This window comes from Oncorhynchus gorbuscha, linkage group LG24, assembly GCF_021184085.1.
Source record: "Oncorhynchus gorbuscha isolate QuinsamMale2020 ecotype Even-year linkage group LG24, OgorEven_v1.0, whole genome shotgun sequence".
NCBI lineage: Eukaryota > Metazoa > Chordata > Actinopteri > Salmoniformes > Salmonidae > Oncorhynchus > Oncorhynchus gorbuscha.
In genome coordinates this window covers 61,676,749-61,696,950 of record NC_060196.1, presented here as the reverse complement: position 1 = coordinate 61,696,950, position 20,202 = coordinate 61,676,749, and the positions used below count along the sequence as shown (strand labels likewise).

Sequence of the window (20,202 nt, the reverse complement as noted above, 5' to 3'; positions counted from 1 at the left end):
TCTGTCTACGTTTACTGACACCGGTCATATTCAGCAGGTTAGTAAATTCATCAGTCAGACAATAGTGCTCTGGAATCAAGAGTAGATAGCCAGAGTGAGTTTGCGAACTAAAGAAGAGATATATACAAACTGGATAACAATTGTTTGAGTTCTTCCTAGTGCTTTGCATGTATGAGGCCCTGGGTTCAATCCCTGGCATCTCCATGAAACTGACTATATGAGAGTTGCTAGTTCAATTTTCAGCCTTAGTTACATGTATCTGTTTTTGTCCAGAATATTGAGTCGTTGAAACTGAACCAGTGCATCCTGAATGGAGGCAGCAGACTATGTACCAGGCCAGCTGGGATTTACAACCTGATAGCAGTATGTTTTGGACAACTAATACATGTATTGGTGAACTAAATGAAGCATGCAGTGAACTGCATCTATTCTGCCAACAATACCTTCCTGTACCTCACAGATTTTTGAGTCAAATATAACCTATTTTTTAAAACCTCTTGTAAAGGTTAGTTTTGTAGCATAAACTGGGAATTTTATATTTTTTTGGGGGCTGGATATTATGATTGTCTGTATGTTTATTAATATCTGCAAAAGTAGTTAAAACGCCATTTGAACTTTAAAGTGTCCCTGTTGGCTGCAATGCAGGTGTTTGGGAAGATTAGCATTCATAGGTAGTTTCATTTAAATAGTTAGCATAAATGCTCAAGCTACCATTTTCATTCAAGCATGAGTTATAGGCCTAATGTATAAACCTGTGAAATAAATTAAAGCGCGCCGACAGGAAGTGGGAAACGCTTGTGTTTGTGTGTCCGCCCGCGTGTGCGGCGCGCTGTGTTTGAGCGGTGCGGCTGCGGTCAGTTCGAGGAGAGAGAGAGTGTGTGTGTGTGTGTGTGCGTGTGTGTGAGAGAGAAAGAGGTGTGAACTGTCAGACGAGAGGACTCGATACGGATGCGCTTGAAAGGAGTGAAGCAAAACCGCTTGTTGCGCTATAATTTTACACAAGAGGACGACAGGAAATATAGTTTTTTGTTGTTTTTGTGATATTTACTACCTAATATAGATATTTCGACATAGGAGTGCAATAACAGGCTATAACCTCTGTCTTGCCAGGCCATTACTCATGCATTGTGGTAAGCTAACTGGGTAGCTTTGACTTAAGGGATTGTTCCATAACCTGAAAAACAAATCGCTTCCCCTTTTTTGAAGAGGAGGAGGAAGAGGAGGCGAGAGCCGCATAGCTTCTTCTGTATTTCATTTGTCTGGGGTCTGTTTTTTTTATTCTGTAAACGAAGCTTATCTGAATCAGGCTACTTCGTCTATCTTCATATTAGGACGACAGCGGCGGGTGTCGGAGAGGTGTGTGAGGAAGAGGCAACGTAGAGGAAGAGACAGGAATGATGATGATTGGTAAATCGGTGAAAGACATTGACAGATATCAAACTGTCCTCACTTCGCTACTGTCACTCGAGGAGAACAAATTCTGCGCGGATTGTAAATCCAAAGGTAAGGCAAATTAACAACAAAGAAAATACACAATTACAGCCAAATGTCATATAACTAAGTGTTTTGTATGGACAGAGACTGTACGCATTTATAGCCACCCATATGTCTGTGCAAAACGCCGTGTTCGGGGGTGGACACGACCGACTGGGAACCTATGAGTCAACCTCGGTTTCATCAGTTTTACAGGAACCTACCCGGTCCGTCTTACCCAGGGAATACGGTCAACTGCATATATTGCGTAATACGATTAGCCTACTTTCAAGGTTGTTATATGAATTCCATTGTAGAGGTAGTAGCTAAAGGGAAAGGCACTTTGCATTGACGTTCATGGTGTCCCTCCTCTCTCTCCATACAAACTGTTTTGGGTTGAACCCTAGAGCATTGTCTGTCTGTCTGTCTGTCTGTCTGTCTGTCTGTCTGTCTGTCTGCCTGCCTGCCTGCCTGCCTGCCTGCCTGCCTGCCTGCCTGCCTGCCTGCCTGCCTGCCTGCCTGCCTGCCTGCCTGCCTGCCTGCCTGCCTGCCTGCCTGCCTGCCTGCCTGCCTGCCTGCCTGCCTGCCTGCCTGCCTGCCTGCCTGCCTGCCTGCGTGCGTGCGTGCGTGTGTGTTAGCAACAGTTATGCTACAAGGGTTTTCTCCCCAGCTATAGGCCTGTTTCTAGGGTAGATAAGGCATGTGTTCTGTAGAGAAGATATCTTTCTCTTTAGGGTTTACCCTTTAAAAGCAACAGCTGACCAAACCTTAGGCCTTTTGCCCTGAACTTCAAACCTGTTCCTATGGTGTAGACACACAACATATTCACATCGTTATATCTTATTATTATTATATTATATCATACTCATATCTTTCTGCTACTCGGTGTCTGTGCCCTCAGACAACACAAACTGATCTGAGTAGACAGATAAACTCTTATTGGCCGTGAAATGCTACTTACAAGCCCTTAACCAAGAAATAGAGTTAAGAAAATATTTACTAAATTAAGTAAAGTACAAAATGAAATTAAAAGTAACACAATAAAATAACGACGCTATGTATATATATATATATATATATACTGTATACAGGGGTACCGGTACCGAGTCAATGTGCACAGCTACAGGTAAGTTGAAGTCATTTATACATGTAAGTAGGGGTAAAGTGACTATGCATAGATAATAAACAGTTAGTAACAGTAGCGTAAAAACAAGGAGGGGGTGGGGGGCAATGTAATCGTCCTGGTGGCCATTTGATTAGTTGTTCAGTAGTCTAATGACTTAGGGGTAAAAGCTGTTAATGAGCCTTTTGGTCCTAGACGTGGCGCTCCGGTACCGCTTGCTGTGCGGTAGCAGAGAGAACAGTCTATAACTTGAGTGGCTGGAGTCTTTCACAATTGGTCTGGGCCTTCCTCTGACACCGCCTGGTATAGAGGTCCTGGATAGCAGGAAGCTTGGCCCCAGTTCGCACTACCCTCTGTACCCTCTGTACCAGTCAGGATGCTCTCGATGGTGCAACTGTATTACTTTTTTGAGGATCTGGGGACCCATGCCAAATCTTTTCAGTCTTCTGAGGGGGAATAGGTTTTGTCTTGCCATCTTCATGACTGTCTTGGTGTGTTTGGAACATGATAGTTTGTTGTTGATGTGGACACCAAGGAACTTGAAACTCTCGACCCGCCCCACTCCACGTCTGTCCCGTCGATGTTAGTGGGGGCCTGTTCGGCCCTCCTTGTCCTATAGTCCACGAGCAACTCCTTTGTCTTATTCACATTGAGAGAGAGGTTGTTGTCCTGGCACCACACTGCAAGGTCTCTGACCTCCTCCTTATAGGCTGTCTCATCGTTGTAGGTGATCAGGCCGACCACTGTTGTGTCGTCAAACTTAATTATGGTGTTGGAGTCGTGCTTTGCCACGCAGTTGTGGTTGAACAGGGAGTTCAGGAGGGGACTAAGCACCTCTGAGGGGCCCCAGTGTTGAGGATCCGCGTGTCAGACGTGTTGTTTCCTACCCTTACCACCTGGGGGTGGTCCGTCAGGAAGTCCAGGATCCAGTTGCAGAGGGAGGTCTTTAGTTCCAGGGTGCTTAGCTTAGTGATGAGCTTCCTGGTGTTGAACGCTGAGCTGTAGTCAATGAACAGCATTGTCACATAGGTGTTCCCTTTGTCCAGGTGGGAAAGGGCAGTGTGGAGTGTGATTGAGATTGCGTCACCTGTGGATCTGTTGGGGGCGGTATGTGAATTGGAGTGGGTCTAGAGTATCCGGGAGGATGCTGTTGATGTGAGCCATGACCAGCCTTTGAAAGCACTTTATGGCTACCAATGTGAGTATTACGGGGCGGTAATCATTTAGGCAGGTTACCTTTGCTTCCTTGGACACAGGGACTATGGTGGTCTGTTTGAAACATGTAGGTATTACAGACTCGGTCAGGGAGAGGTTGAAAATGTCAGTGAAGACACTTGATAGTTGGTCCGCACATGCTCTGACTACACGTCCTGGTAATCAGGCCTTCTGAATGTTGTTCTTTTTAAAGGTCTTGCTCACTTCGGCTACGGAGAGCGTGATCATACAGTCGTCCATAATAGCCGGTGCTCTCATGCAGGCTTCAGTGTTGCTTGCTTCAAAGCGAGCATAAAAGGCATTTTGTGTGCGTCTCTGTGTATGGAGTAAAGGTGGTCTAGAGTTTTTTTCCCCCTCTGGTTGCTTATGTGACATGCGGGTAGAAATGAGGTAAATCGGATTTAAGTTTGCCTGCATTGAAGCCCCCCGTCCACAAGGAGCACCGATTCAGGATGAGCATTTTCTTGTTTATTTTATGTAGAGTTGGTTGAGAGAGGTTTTAGTGCCAGCGTCGGTCTGTAGTGGTAAATAGATGACTACGAATAATACAGATGAGAACTCTCTTGGTAGATAGTGTGGTCTACAGCTTATCATGAGCTATTCTACCTCAGGCGAGCAAAACCTCAAGACTTCTTTCATATTAAACGTTGCGCACCAGCTGTTATTGACCTCGTCTTTCCAGACGTAGCTGCTCTGTCCTGCCGATGAGTCGTGTCGTTGCTCAGCCACAACTCGGGGAAACATAAGATATTATAGTTTTCAATGTCCCGTTGGTAGGATAGTCTCTAAACGGAGATCATCCAGTTTATTCTCCAGTGATTGCACTTTGGCCAATAGAACGAATGGTAGAGGTGGTTTACCCACTCGCCGACAAATTCTCACAAGGTACCCCGACCTCCGCCCGCTGTATTTCCGTCTTTTCTTCACGTGAATGACGGAGATTTGGGCCTGGTCTCGCAGGAAGCGTCAGCAAATATCTTCATCCAGTTCGAGGTGAATAATCGCAGTTCTGATGTCCAGAATCTCTTTTCGGTCATAAGAGACGGTAGCAGCAACATTATGTACAAAACAAGTTACACATATTGCTTAAAAAAACCTAACACAATAGCACAGTTGGTTAGGAGCCTGTGATCGACTAGCTATCCCTGCCGGAGTCATTGTCCATCTTCTACGCTGACCCCACCTACCTTCTCCTTGTGTTTTATTCTACACAACGACGCACGCGCACGCGCACACACACACACACACACACACACACACACACACACACACACACACACACACACACACACACACACACACAATAGTTTGTTTGTGACTCCTGTGAAAGTCAAACAGCAGACAGACAGTTTTATTTTTAGATTAAGGGCTTTTTATTAGACTGTTTGAAGAGACAACCTGGTTACACTCCCGTGACACGCATACTTCCTGTTCCATCTGACCTCTCCTGTCTGGGTCTCTTTCTCCTCTCCTCTCCTGTCTGGGTCTATTTCTCCTGTCTGGGTCTATTTCTCCTCTCCTCTCCTGTCTGTGTCTATTTCTCCTCTCCTCTCCTATCTGGGTCTATTTCTCCTCTCCTCTCCTGTCTGGGTCTATTTCTCCTCTCCTCTCCTATCTGGGTCTATTTCTCCTCTCCTCTCCTGTCTGGGTCTATTTCTCCTCTCCTCTCCTGTCTGGGTCTATTTCTCCTGTCTGGGTCTATTTCTCCTCTCCTCTCCTGTCTGTGTCTATTTCTCCTCTCCTCTCCTATCTGGGTCTATTTCTCCTCTCCTCTCCTGTCTGGGTCTATTTCTCCTCTCCTCTCCTGTCTGGGTCTATTTCTCCTGTCTGGGTCTCAAATTTCTCCTCTCCTCTCCTGTCTGTGTCTATTTCTCCTCTCCTCTCCTATCTGGGTCTATTTCTCCTCTCCTCTCCTGTCTGGCTCTATTTCTCCTCTCCTCTCCTGTCTGGGTCTATTTCTCCTCTCCTCTCCTGTCTGGGTCTATTTCTCCTCTCCTCTCCTGTCTGGGTCTATTTCTCCTGTCCGGGTCTATTTCTCCTGTCTGGGTCTATTTCTCCTCTCCTCTCCTGTCTGGGTCTATTTCTCCTCTCCTCTCCTGTCTGGGTCTATTTCTCCTCTCCTCTCCTGTATGGGTCTATTTCTCCTCTCCTCTCCTGTCTGGGTCTATTTCTCCTGTCTGGGTCTATTTCTCCTCTCCTCTCCTGTCTGGGTCTATTTCTCCTGTCTGGGTCTATTTCTCCTCTCCTCTCCTGTCTAGGTCTATTTCTCCTCTCCTGTCTGGGTCTATTTCTCCTCTCCTCTCCTGTCTGGGTCTATTTCTCCTGTCTGGGTCTATTTCTCCTCTTCTCTCCTGTCTAGGTCTATTTCTCCTGTCTGGGTCTATTTCTCCTCTTCTCTCCTGTCTGGGTCTATTTCTCCTGTCTGGGTCTATTTCTCCTGTCTTTGTCTATTTCTCCTCTCCTCTCCTGTCTGGGTCTATTTCTCCTCTCCTCTCCTGTCTCCATCTATTTCTCCTCTCCTCTCCTGTCTGGGTCTATTTCTCCTGTCTGGGTCTATTTCTCCTCTCCTCTCCTGTCTGGGTCTATTTCTCCTCTCCTCTCCTGTCTGCATCTATTTCTCCTCTCCTCTCCTGTCTGGGTCTATTTCTCCTGTCTGGGTCTATTTCTCCTCTCCTCTCCTGTCTGCATCTATTTCTCCTCTCCTCTCCTGTCTGGGTCTATTTCTCCTGTCTGGGTCTATTTCTCCTCTCCTCTCCTGTCTGGGTCTATTTCTCCTCTCCTCTCCTGTCTGGGTCTATTTCTCCTCTCCTCTCCTGTCTGGGTCTATTTCTCCTGTCTGGGTCTATTTCTCCTCTCCTCTCCTTTCTGGGTCTATTTCTCCTGTCTGGGTCTATTTCTCCTGTCTGGGTCTATTTCTCCTCTCCTCTCCTTTCTGGGTCTATTTCTCCTGTCTGGGTCTATTTCTCCTGTCTGGGTCTATTTCTCCTCTCCTCTCCTGTCTGGGTCTATTTCTCCTCTCCTCTCCTGTCTGGGTCTATTTCTCCTCTCCTCTCCTGTCTGCATCTATTTCTCCTCTCCTCTCCTGTCTGGGTCTATTTCTCCTGTCTGGGTCTATTTCTCCTCTCCTCTCCTGTCTGCATCTATTTCTCCTCTCCTCTCCTGTCTGGGTCTATTTCTCCTGTCTGGGTCTATTTCTCCTCTCCTCTCCTTTCTGGGTCTATTTCTCCTGTCTGGGTCTATTTCTCCTCTTCTCTCCTGTCTGGGTCTATTTCTCCTCTCCCCTCCTTTCTGGGTCTATTTCTCCTGTCTGGGTCTATTTCTCCTCTTCTCTCCTGTCTGGGTCTATTTCTCCTGTCTGGGTCTATTTCTCCTATTCTCTCCTGTCTGGGTCTATTTCTCCTGTCTGGGTCTATTTCTCCTCTCCTCTCCTGTCTAGGTCTATTTCTCCTCTCCTGTCTGGGTCTATTTCTCCTGTCTGGGTCTATTTCTCCTCTCCTCTCCTGTCTAGGTCTATTTCTCCTCTCCTGTCTAGGTCTATTTCTCCTCTCCTGTCTGGGTCTATTTCTCCTCTCCTGTCTGGGTCTATTTCTCCTGTCTGGGTCTATTTCTCCTCTCCTCTCTGGGTCTATTTCTCCTCTCCTCTCCTGTCTAGGTCTATTTCTCCTCTCCTGTCTGGGTCTATTTCTCCTGTCTGGGTCTATTTCTCCTCTCCTCTCCTGTCTAGGTCTATTTCTCCTCTCCTGTCTAGGTCTATTTCTCCTCTCCTGTCTGGGTCTATTTCTCCTCTCCTCTCCTTTCTGGGTCTATTTCTCCTGTCTGGGTCTATTTCTCCTCTCCTCTCCTGTCTAGGTCTATTTCTCCTCTCCTGTCTGGGTCTATTTCTCCTCTTCTCTCCTGTCTGGGTCTATTTCTCCTCTTCTCTCCTGTCTGGGTCTATTTCTCCTCTCCTCTCCTTTCTGGGTCTATTTCTCCTGTCTGGGTCTATTTCTCCTCTCCTCTCCTGTCTAGGTCTATTTCTCCTCTCCTGTCTGGGTCTATTTCTCCTCTTCTCTCCTGTCTGGGTCTATTTCTCCTCTTCTCTCCTGTCTGGGTCTATTTCTCCTGTCTGGGTCTATTTCTCCTCTCCTCTCCTGTCTAGGTCTATTTCTCCTCTTCTCTCCTGTCTGGGTCTATTTCTCCTGTCTGGGTCTATTTCTCCTGTCTGGGTCTATTTCTCCTCTTCTCTCCTGTCTGGGTCTATTTCTCCTCTTCTCTCCTGTCTAGGTCTATTTCTCCTCTCCTGTCTAGGTCTATTTCTCCTCTCCTGTCTGGGTCTATTTCTCCTCTTCTCTCCTGTCTGGGTCTATTTCTCCTCTCCTCTCCTGTCTGGGTCTATTTCTCCTCTTCTCTCCTGTCTGGCTCTATTTCTCCTCTCCTCTCCTGTCTGGGTCTATTTCTCCTGTCTGGGTCTATTTCTCATCTCCCCTCCTTTCTGGGTCTATTTCTCCTGTCTGGGTCTATTTCTCCTCTCCTCTCCTTTCTGGGTCTATTTCTCCTCTCCTCTCCTGTCTGGGTCTATTTCTCCTCTCCTGTATGGGTCTATTTCTCCTCTCCTCTCCTGTCTGGGTCTATTTCTCCTCTCCTCTCCTGTCTGGGTCTATTTCTCCTCTCCTGTATGGGTCTATTTCTCCTCTCCTCTCCTGTCTGGGTCTATTTCTCCTGTCTGGGTCTATTTCTCCTCTCCTCTCCTATCTGGGTCTATTTCTCCTCTTCTCTCCTGTATGGGTCTATTTCTCCTCTCCTCTCCTGTCTGGGTCTATTTCTCCTGTCTGGGTCTATTTCTCCTGTCTGGGTCTATTTCTCCTCTTCTCTCCTGTCTGGGTCTATTTCTCCTCTCCTCTCCTGTCTGGGTCTATTTCTCCTGTCTGGGTCTATTTCTCCTCTTCTCTCCTGTCTAGGTCTATTTCTCCTGTCTGGGTCTATTTCTCCTCTTCTCTCCTGTCTGGGTCTATTTCTCCTGTCTGGGTCTATTTCTCCTCTCCTCTCCTCTCTGGGTCTATTTCTCCTCTCCTCTCCTGTCTGGGTCTATTTCTCCTCTCCTCTCCTGTCTGGGTCTATTTCTCCTGTCTGGGTCTATTTCTCCTCTCCTCTCCTGTCTGGGTCTATTTCTCCTGTCTGGGTCTATTTCTCCTCTCCTCTCCTGTCTGGGTCTATTTCTCCTCTCCCCTCCTGTCTGGGTCTAGTTCTCCTCTCCCCTGCTATCTGGGTCTATTTCTCCTCTCCTATCTGGGTCTATTTCATCTCTTCTATCTGGGTCTATTTCTCCTCTCCTCTCCTATCTGGGTCTATTTCATCTCTTCTATCTGGGTCTATTTCTCCTCCTATCGTCTCTCCTAACTATTTGTCTGTGTGTCCTCTCATCTTCTCATCTCCAAAAGCTACAGACAACAATCTAATATCCTCTAAGTCTGCCTTCCTTCCTTCCTTCCTCTCTCTCTCTCTCTCTCTCTCTCTCTCTCTCTCTCTCTCTCTCTCTCTCTCTCTCTCTCTCTCTCTCTCTCTCTCTCTCTCTCTCTCTCTCTCTCTCTCTCTCTCTCTCTCTCTCTCTCTCTCTCTCTCTCTCTCTCTCTCTCTCTCTCTCTCTCTCTCTCTCTCTCTCTGTCTCTCTGTCTCTCTCTCTCTCTCAATTCAAGGGGCTTCATTGGCATGGGAAACATGTTTACATAATGCTGACATGGCAAGTCTGTCAAGAGGGACACAGAGGTCAACCCCAATAACACAACACAACACAGCACAGCAAAAAAGTAGTGTTGCACACAGCAACACCAAGCCAAGTTAAAACACAGGTTGGAGAGAGTAGAGAGAAGAGGCCCTGTAGAGAGAAGAGGCCCTGTAGAGAGAAGAGGCCCTGTAGAGGCCCTGTAGAAGAGAGACAAGCACTGTAGATGCCCTGGAGAGAGAACAGGCCCTGAAGAGAGAAATAAATAAGCATAAATATGGGTTGTATTTACAGTGGTGTTTGTTCTTCACTGGTTGCCCTTTTCTTGTGGCAACAGGTCACAAATCTTGCTGCTGTGATTGCATACTGTGCAATTTCACCCAGTAGATATGGGAGTTTATCACAATTGGGTTTGTTTTAGAATTCTTTGTGGATCTGTGTAATCTGGGGGAAATATGTCTCTCTAATATGGTCATACATTGGACAGGAGGTTAGGAAGTGCAGCTCAGTTTCCACCTCATTTTGTGGGCAGTGAGCACATAGCCTGTCTTCTCTTGAGAGCCATGTCTGCCTACGGCGGCCTTTCTCAATAGCAAGGCTATGCTCACTGAGTCTGTACATAGTCAAAGCTTTCCTTAAGTTTGCGTCAGTCACAGTGGTCAGGTATTCTGCCACTGTGTTCTCTCTGTGTAGGGCAAATAGCATTCTAGTTCGCTCAGTTTTTTTGTTAATTCATTCCAATGTGTCAAGTAATTATCTTTTTGTTTTCTCATGATTTGGTTGGGTCTAATTGTGCTGCTGTCCTGGGGCTCTGTGGGGTGTGTTTGTGTTTGTGAACAGAGCCCCAAGACCAGCGTCCTTAGGGGACTCTTCTCCAGGTTCATCTCTCTGTAGGTGATGGCTTTGTTATGGAAGGTTTGGGAATCGCTTCCTTTTAGGTGGTTGCAGAATATAATGGCTCTTTTATGGATTTAGAAAATTATTGGGTATCGGCCTAATTCTGCATTATTTGGTGTTCTATGTTGTACACTGAAGATATTTTTGCAGAATTCTGCATGCAAAGTCTCAATTTGGTGTTTGTCCCATTTTGTGAAGTCTTGGTTGGTGAGCGGACCCCAGACCTCACAACCATAAAGGGCAATGGGCTCTATGACTGATTCAAGTATTTTTAGCCAGATCCTAATTGGTATGTTGAAATTTATGTTCCTTTTGATGGCATAGAATGCCCTTCTTGCCTTGTCTCTCAGATTGTTCACAGCTTTGTGGAAGTTACCTGTGGCGCTGATGTTTAGGCCAAGGTATGTATAGTTTTTTGTGTGTTCTAGGGCAACAGTGTCTAGATGGAATTTGTATTCGTGGTTCTGGTGACTGGACCTTTTTTGGAACACCATTATTTTGATCTTACTGAGATTTACTGTCAGGACCCAGGTCTGACAGAATCTGTGCAGAAGATCTAGATGATGCTGTAGGCTCTCCTTGGTTGGTGACAGAAGCACCAGATCATCAGCCAACATCAGACATTTGACTTCGGATTCTAGTAGGGTGAGGCCGGGAGCTGCAGACTTTTCTAGTGCCCGCGCCAATTTGTTGATATTTATGTTGAAGGTTGAAGAGGGTGGGGCTTAAGCTGCATCCCTGTCTCACCCCACAGCCCTGTGGGAAGAAATGTGTGTGTTTTTGCCAATTTTAACCGCACACTTGTTGTTTGTGTACATGGATTGTACAGTTAACCCAATCTTTCCCGGTAGGCCGTCATGGCTCTGGTTAGAAGAGGGTCAACAACATTCCTGCCTCTTTCTGTCCTCTAATCATCATGTCTAATTAGCATAGGGTCCCTTTATACATGAGAGAGAGAGAGAGAGAGAGAGAGAGAGAGAGAGAGAGAGAGAGAGAGAGAGAGAGAGAGAGAGAGAGAGAGAGAAAACACTTCCCGGTGTAACCAGCCATAGAGATACAAGTGATATGAGAGAGAGATTTAAATAATCTTTATTGGGTCTGGGGTCCCATCACACAATAAATACTCATACAAAACCACAGTTACACATCAATTAAAAACACAACTCCAATGCCTCCTCCATAGTAACTACACACAACAGCCTCTGAATACCCCATATACTCAAAGTTTATGATATGGCAAACTCAACCCTTAGTCTCGCTGCCAACATTCCCTCCAGCATTCCCACCACATCCACAGACCCCTGTCCCCAAATACTGTTCTTTCTGGTCTTCCATATCGCTAATTTTGCTGCCCCTAACACAAAATTAAGCAACACAACTACACCCTTTTGACTGAACCTGTACTTTGGCCCAAATATATACAGTTGGGAAGAGAAAACCTCTCCCAACGTTGATAACCAATCAGTGATCAGTTCAATCATCCCAACCAACCTGGGACACAGTAAAAACAGATGTGCCAGAGATTCAGACTCGGCACAGAATGGACACCTATCCCCAACAGTAGGGTTCAGGTGTACCAAATGCAGAATGGACACCCATCCCCAACAGTAGGGTTCAGGTGTACCAAATGCAGAATGGACACCCCTCCCCAACAGTAGGGTTCAGGTGTACCAGATGCAGAATGGACACCCCCTCCCCAACAGTAGGATCCAGGTGTATCAGATGCAGAATGGACACCCCTCCCCAACAGTAGGATCCAGGTGTACCAGATGCAGAATGGACACCCCCTCCCCAACAGTAGGATCCAGGTGTATCAGATGCAGAATGGACACCCCTCCCCAACAGTAGGATCCAGGTGTACCAAATGCAGAATGGACACCCCCTCCCCAACAGTAGGATCCAGGTGTACCAGATGCAGAATGGACACCCCTCCCCAACAGTAGGGTTCAGGTGTACCAGATGCATGTTGGTGGCTATAGCTCCATGTATGATCCTCCATTGGAGGTCAGCTGTCCTCTTAACAATAGGCAGTTTGTATAATGATCGCCAAAAGCCTTGGATAGGCACCTGGACCAAGCACATCCGCCCACCTCGTCGATTTGACCCCTTCCAGGGAAGAGGCATGGGACACCTTTACACATGTTCTGTACATGGCCTTCTTTCCCACCTCCTTGAACTCCCCCAGCTCCGGGGTATCGAAGGAAAGCAGCATCCCCACGTCCTCTTCAAATGCCCCTATCGCAGCACTAACAATCAGTGCAGGGAACACATAATCCAGACCCTCCTTCCACCGATCAGACTAGGAAGTGTCAGTCACATACTACAGATGAAGTACTGGAAAGGAGTCACAGACCTCAGCGACGAACTTCCTCAGTCGTGGAGATGATCGGATCCCTCGCTCTTTCTCCCAGCTCCTCCAACGATCTGCTCCTACTCTGCATCAGATGACCCAGCTTGGTACACCCACGCTTAACAGGCATGAACGTAGTCTGGCTGAACCCAGAACACGGGACTGGATGGCAGTGTTATGAAAAAGAGGCTCTTCAAAAAGCCACATCCCTGGTGGCGTGTATGCCTTATGGGACTTACCAAGGACTCTCCAAGCCTGCATAAAGCAAGATTATTAGCTACCAGCACCCTTCCCCTATAAGACAGCTGGGGCAGCACCCATTTCCATCTTCACAGTCTGGCACACACTTTCTCCAATACACCCTCCCAGTTATTTTTCCGAAAGACATCGGAGCCTAGAAAAACCCCCAAAGTCTTCATCCCATCTCTGCCCCACTGAAGCCCCCCTGGTAACCGTGGAGCAGACCCCGTCAAATCAAATCAAATCAAATTTTATTTGTCACATACACATGGTTAGCAGATGTTAATGCGAGTGTAGCGAAATGCTTGTGCTTCTAGTTCCGACAATGCAGTGATAACCAACAAGTAATCTAACTAACAATTCCAAAACTACTGTCTTATACACAGTGTAAGGGGATAAGGAACATGTACATAAGGATATATGAATGAGTGATGGTACAGAGCAGCATACAGTAGATGGTATCGAGTACAGTATATACATATGAGATGAGTGTGTAGACAAAGTAAACAAAGTGGCATAGTTAAAGTGGCTAGTGATACATGTGTTACATAAGGATGCAGTCGATGTTGTAGAGTACAGTATATACATATGCATATGAGATGAATAATGTAGGGTAAGTAACATTATATAAGGTAGCATTGTTTAAAGTGGCTAGTGATATATTTACATCATTTCCCATCAATTCCCATTATTAAAATGGCTGGAGTTGGGTCAGTGTCAATGACAGTGTGTTGGCAGCAGCCACTCAATGTTAGTGGTGGCTATTTAACAGTCTGATGGCCTTGAGATAGAAGCTGTTTTTCAGTCTCTCGGTCCCAGCTTTGATGCACCTGTACTGACCTCGCCTTCTGGATGATAGCGGGGTGAACAGGCAGTGGTTCGGGTGGTTGATGTCCTTGATGATCTTTATGGCCTTCCTGTAACAACGGGTGGTGTAGGTGTCCTGGAGGGCAGGTAGTTTGCCCCCGGTGATGCGTTGTGCAGTCCTCACTACCCTCTGGAGAGCCTTACGGTTGAGGGCGGAGCAGTTGCCGTACCAGGCGGTGATACAGCCCGCCAGGATGCTCTCGATTGTGCATCTGTAGAAGTTTGTGAGTGCTTTTGGTGACAAGCCGAATTTCTTCAGCCTCCTGAGGTTGAATAGGCGCTGCTGCGCCTTCTTCACGACGCTGTCAGTGTGAGTGGACCAATTCAGTTTGTCTGTGATGTGTATGCTGAGGAACTTAAAACTAGCTACCCTCTCCACTACTGTTCCATCGATGTGGATAGGGGGGTGTTCCCTCTGCTGTTTCCTGAAGTCCACAATCATCTCCTTAGTTTTGTTGACGTTGAGTGTGAGGTTATTTTCCTGACACCACACTCCAAGGGCCCTCACCTCCTCCCTGTAGGCCGTCTCGTCGTTGTTGGTAATCAAGCCTACCACTGTTGTGTCGTCCGCAAACTTGATGATTGAGTTGGAGGCGTGCGTGGCCACGCAGTCGTGGGTGAACAGGGAGTACAGGAGAGGGCTCAGAACGCACCCTTGTGGGGCCCCCGTGTTGAGGATCAGCGGGGAGGAGATGTTGTTGCCTACCCTCACCACCTGGGGCGGCCCGTCAGGAAGTCCAGTACCCAGTTGCACAGGGCGGGGTCGAGACCCAGGGTCTCGAGCTTGATGACGAGCTTGGAGGGTACTATGGTGTTGAATGCCGAGCTGTAGTCGATGAACAGCATTCTCACATAGGTATTCCTCTTGTCCAGGTGGGTTAGGGCAGTGTGCAGTGTGGTTGAGATTGCATCGTCTGTGGACCTATTTGGGCGGTAAGCAAATTGGAGTGGGTCTAGGGTGTCAGGTAGGGTGGAGGTGATATGGTCCTTGACTAGTCTCTCAAAGCACTTCATGATGACGGAAGTGAGTGCTACGGGGCGGTAGTCGTTTAGCTCAGTTACCTTAGCTTTCTTGGGAACAGGAACAATGGTGGCCCTCTTGAAGCATGTGGGAACAGCAGACTGGTATAGGGATTGATTGAATATGTCTGAAGTCCCCCTGGTAACCGTGGAGAGGACCCTATCTGAAGCCCCCCTGGTAACCGTGGAGAGGACCCTATCTGAATCCCCCCTGGTAACCATGGAGAGGACCCTATCTGAATCCCCCCTGGTAACCATGGAGAGGACCCTATCTGAATCCCCCCTGGTAACCATGGAGCGGACCCTATCTGAATCCCCCCTGGTAACCATGGAGAGGACCCTATCTGAATCCCCCCTGGTAACCATGGAGAGGACCCTATCTGAATCCCCCCTGGTAACCGTGGAGAGGACCCTATCTGAAGCTGACCTGCCCACAGCTCTTCACTCTTTCCTCAATTGACTCTAGCTGAGGAAGCCCCCTCATACACCTTTAAAGTGTTTGAGAGAACCTTAACATCCTCACCCCCTGTAATAAAAACTATCACGTCATCTGCATACGCAGACAGTGCTATCGTGGGACCCTTCATTACACCTGGCACAGAGAAACCAGTAAGCTTTGCTCTTAAAAATCAAAGCATTGGTTCAATCGCCAGACTATATAACTGCCCTGAAATTGGGCATCCCTGCCTGATGCCCCTTTGGACAGGGATGGGGCAACTCAAACCATCTCCCACCTTCACCATACACGAGGCTCCAGCATACAGTAAACTCATCCAAGACAGAAAAACATCCCCAAACCCAAAGGCTTTCATTGTTTTAAACAAGTACTGGTGGTCCACACGATCAAAAGCCTTCTCCTGATCCAACGAAAGTAAACCCACATTTACATCAGACAGTTTACAAATGTCTAAAACATCTCTTATCAGAAACAAGTTGTCAACAATAGAGTGATCAGGTACACAGTAGGACTGGTCCTTGTGGACCAACAGTCCCAGATACTCTTTCAACCTGTTTGAGAGACATTTAGAGTACTGTCGGCGTCCAATGCGACTCTCTGCTCAGGTCCCAATTGAGGAAGACTGTGTAACAACTGTTCAGTACATAAAGAGCCACAATCCTCCACCTTATAAAGGGACGAGTAGAAATCCACGGCATGTTGATGCACTTCACTGTCATCCGTGGTCACCTTCCCATCAGGGAGACGAAGGCAGACCATCTGTTTACGTTGCACTGTCATCCGTGGTCACCTTCCCATCAGGGAGACGAAGGCAGACCATCTGTTTACGTTGCACTGTCATCCGTGGTCACCTTCCCATCAGGGAGACGGAGGCAGACCATCTGTTTACGTTGCACTGTCATCCGTGGTCACCTTCCCATCAGGGAGACGAAGGCAGACCATCTGTTTACGTTGCACTGTCATCCGTGGTCACCTTCCCATCAGGGAGACGAAGGCAGACCATCTGTTTACGTTGCACTGTCATCCGTGGTCACCTTCCCATCAGGGAGACGGAGGCAGACCATCTGTTTACGTTGCACTGTCATCCGTGGTCACCTTCCCATCAGGGAGACGGAGGCAGACCATCTGTTTACGTTGCACTGTCATCCGTGGTCACCTTCCCATCAGGGAGACGGAGGCAGACCATCTGTTTACGTTGCAATGTCGACTGTCCTACATTTTAAAAAAGCGCTAGGAGCATCCATATCCTTGAGGGAAGCGAAACGAGACCTAATCAAGGCACCCTTCACTCTTTCATGCAGAAACGACCTCAGTTCATGTCTCTTGTCCTGTACGTTCATGACTAGTCCAGGGTCGTTCTGAGTGAGCAGCTTCAATTCAATAGATTTGATGTCCTGTTCAAGGGCCTTGATAGTCTCTTTAACTTCAGTTTGAGACAGAGCAGGATACTGTTGACAAAACACTCGTATTTGGGCCTTCCCAACCTCCCACCATTGTCTCAAGGACTCAACATTCCCTTTTATACCCTTCCATTTTTCACAAAACAACAAAAACCTGTCACAAAACATGACATCATGTAACAATTTAACATTAAAATACCAGTAAGGTGATGACCTTCGTGGACAGGACAAGTGAATATCAACAGTAACCATATGATGATCAGAGAAACCCACAGGAGTAATGGCACACTTTCCAACTCTACTACAGTATTGCTCAGATACATACAACCTGTCTAACCTTCCAACCCTACTACAGTGTTGCTCAGATACATACAACCTGTCTAACCTTCCAACCCTACTACAGTATTGCTCAGATACATACAACCTGTCTAACCCTCCAACCCTACTACAGTAGTGATCAGATACATACCACCTGTCTAACCTTCCAACCCTACTACAGTATTGCTCAGATACATACAACCTGTCTAACCCTCCAACCCTACTACAGTAGTGATCAGATACATACCACCTGTCTAACCTTCCAACCCTACTACAGTATTGATCAGATACATACCACCTGTCTAACCTTGCTGCACTGACACAACCTTCATTCATTTTTAGCCATGTGTACTGCCTAACTTTGGCATTCCTTACTCTCCACACATCAGAAAGTTCAAACTCAGTGAATAGACCAGACAGGCATGTGGCTGACCGCAGGTGAGGTTCTTCAGCAGTGTGACCAACAGTAAAACACACTGTACTGTTCCAGTCCCCCCCCTAAAACCATACACCCCTCTTGGTCACACTGTCTTAAGGTTTCCTTTATTTGATCAAATACAGCAATACGCTCTGTACCCTCAATAGGAGCAATAAAACCCGACCCTTGACAATCTCTGTTGTAGATACCACAGGCACCCCTAAGCCTGAGGAAAACAAGATGGCCACCCCAGCACTGAAATTAGTACCCTGACTGAGTACATGCTGCCCCTCCCACCACATACCCCAGTCAACCTCATTAGTCTCATCACTATGTGTCTCCTGTAGGAAAACTACATTAAGCCTGTTCTGTTTTATTACTTCTAATACCCAAGCCCTCTTATTCCTGTCCCTTCCCCCATTAATACTGAGAGAACCAACCCTTAGTACTTCTAATACCCAAGCCCTCTTATTCCTGTCCCTTCCCCCATTAATACTGAGAGAACCAACCCTTAGTACTTCTAATACCCAAGCCCTCTTATTCCTGTCCCTTCCCCCATTAATACTGAGAGAACCAACCCTTAGTACTTCTAATACCCAAGCCCTCTTATTCCTGTCCCTTCCCCCATTAATACTGAGAGAACCAACCCTTAGTACTTCTAATACCCAAGCCCTCTTATTCCTGTCCCTTCCCCCATTAATATTGAGAGAACCAACCCTTAGTACTTCTAATACCCAAGCCCTCTTATTCCTGTCCCTTCCCCCATTAATACTGAGAGAACCTACCCTTAGTACTTCTAATACCCAAGCCCTCTTATTCCTGTCCCTTCCCCCATTAATATTGAGATAACCTACCCTTAGTACCTCCACATAGAAAAGAAAAGCAGAAGAAACCACAGAGAAACCAAAGAGAAAAAAGACACCCTATGAAGCATGATCATCATCATTATTTTAATCTTCTCTTAACCTGACTACGTTTCCCACCACCTTTTGCTGCTGCAACAGCAGTAATACATTTCCTCAAGCGAAACCGCTTCTTCTCACTCAGCTGGTCTAACCCCACCGTCTTCTGTAACACCACAGCAGACCTCACAAACTTATCAACATCAAAATAATCTGCCAATTTGACAGATTTCCCAAAAGTCTGATCCAGAAACTCATTTACCTCCTCTAGATCATAAACTGAGTCCTCACCACAGCTGTCATTTCCAAAGAGATATCCATATCCTTCTCTTGATCCTCCTCAGCTGAGACCACAGACAACTGACTCCCCTCTACCACATCCCTTTCAACACTCCCCACTTGCACCTCATCACTCGTGGCAAGCATCTCCTCCACTACCTGGGAGACTAGCCCCACCTCAACCTCATTACTCATAGTGGGCATCTCCTCCACTACCTGGGAGACTACCTGGGAGACTAGCCCCACCTCAACCTCATTACTCATAGTGGGCATCTCCTCCACTACCTGGGAGACTAGCCCCACCTCAACCTCATTACTCATAGTGGGCATCTCCTCCACTACCTGGGAGACTAGCCCCACCTCAACCTCATTACTCATAGTGGGCATCTCCTCCACTACCTGGGAGCCTAGCTCCACCTGAACCCCCTCCTGTACCCTGTTACTCGTGGTGGGCATGTCCTCCACTACCTGGGAGCCTAGCTCCACCTGAACCCCCTCCTTTACCCCAGCACTCGTACTGGGCACCTCCTCCACTACCTGGGAGCCTAGCTCCACATGAACCACCTCCTTTACCCCAGCACTCGTACTGGGCACCTGCTCACCAGTCTGAGGAACTGGCTCTTCGGATCCATACTTACCTTCTACAACAATACTTTTCTGCTGCATAACATTTCCCTCTAATACAAGTTGCAACTCCGTGCCCTCAACAAGGATAACTTGTTCCTCAGCAACAGGTGCTTTTGGCTGCACTACCGCTGTCAGCTCACCTCTCTCTACATCAGAGGGCCCAGGCGTTACGATGACCACCTGCGCCCCTCCCTCTGCCTTCTCCCTTTTCGGGCAAGCATGTCGCTTATGACCAACATCCCCACACTCAAAACACCGTTGACTACCCGTACTAGCATAAACTATATACAGTCTATTGTCATACTTGATTTTAAACGATGACTCCAAAGTCTGCTCCGGTGAGTCCAAAAACATAAACACCTGTCACCAAAATGACATTACCTGTTTCAACAGGTGTTTGCAACCCAACGGGACCTTCATTCAACTGGCAAACTTCCCAAAGCGCAATAACTCGCCCTCCAATAGCTCATTTGGAATAAATGGTGGTACATTTGAAATCGGTACCCTTGTTGACGGAGAGAAATGCGCAACCATCTGATCAACAAGACACTCTGCTTTAAGAAGTACACCATGCTCAACCATCTGATCTACAAGACTCTCTTCTTTAAGAAGTACACCATGCTCAACCATCCGATCTACAAGACACTCTGCTTTAAGAAGTACACCATGCTCAACCATCTGATCTACAAGACTCTCTTCTTTAAGAAGTACACCATGCTCAACCATCTGATCTACAAGACTCTCTTCTTTAAGAAGTACACCATGCTCAACCATCTGATCTACAAGACTCTCTTCTTTAAGAAGTACACCATGCTCAACCATCTGATCTACAAGACTCTCTTCTTTAAGAAGTACACCATGCTCAACCATCTGATCTACAAGACTCTCTTCTTTAAGAAGTACACCATGCTCAACCAT

At 47.1% G+C, this 20,202-nt stretch overlaps 1 protein-coding gene across 2 annotated transcripts in view; it reads left to right on the top strand.

Annotated features, from left to right (window-relative positions):
- Positions 1–839: 839 nt before the first annotated feature.
- Positions 840–20,202, top strand: part of LOC124012061 (stromal membrane-associated protein 2-like) — a 55,859-nt gene continuing 36,496 nt past the window's right edge. Inside the window, exons 1-2 of one of the 2 annotated variants that reach the window (XM_046325435.1) lie at positions 840–1,130; positions 1,332–1,503. In XM_046325435.1, the coding sequence (XP_046181391.1) occupies positions 1,395–1,503 (109 nt within the window). In that variant the 5' untranslated portion in view covers positions 840–1,130; positions 1,332–1,394. Of the gene's footprint in view, positions 1,504–20,202 lie in introns of both variants that reach the window. The other variant, XM_046325436.1, reaches the window with a different exon arrangement.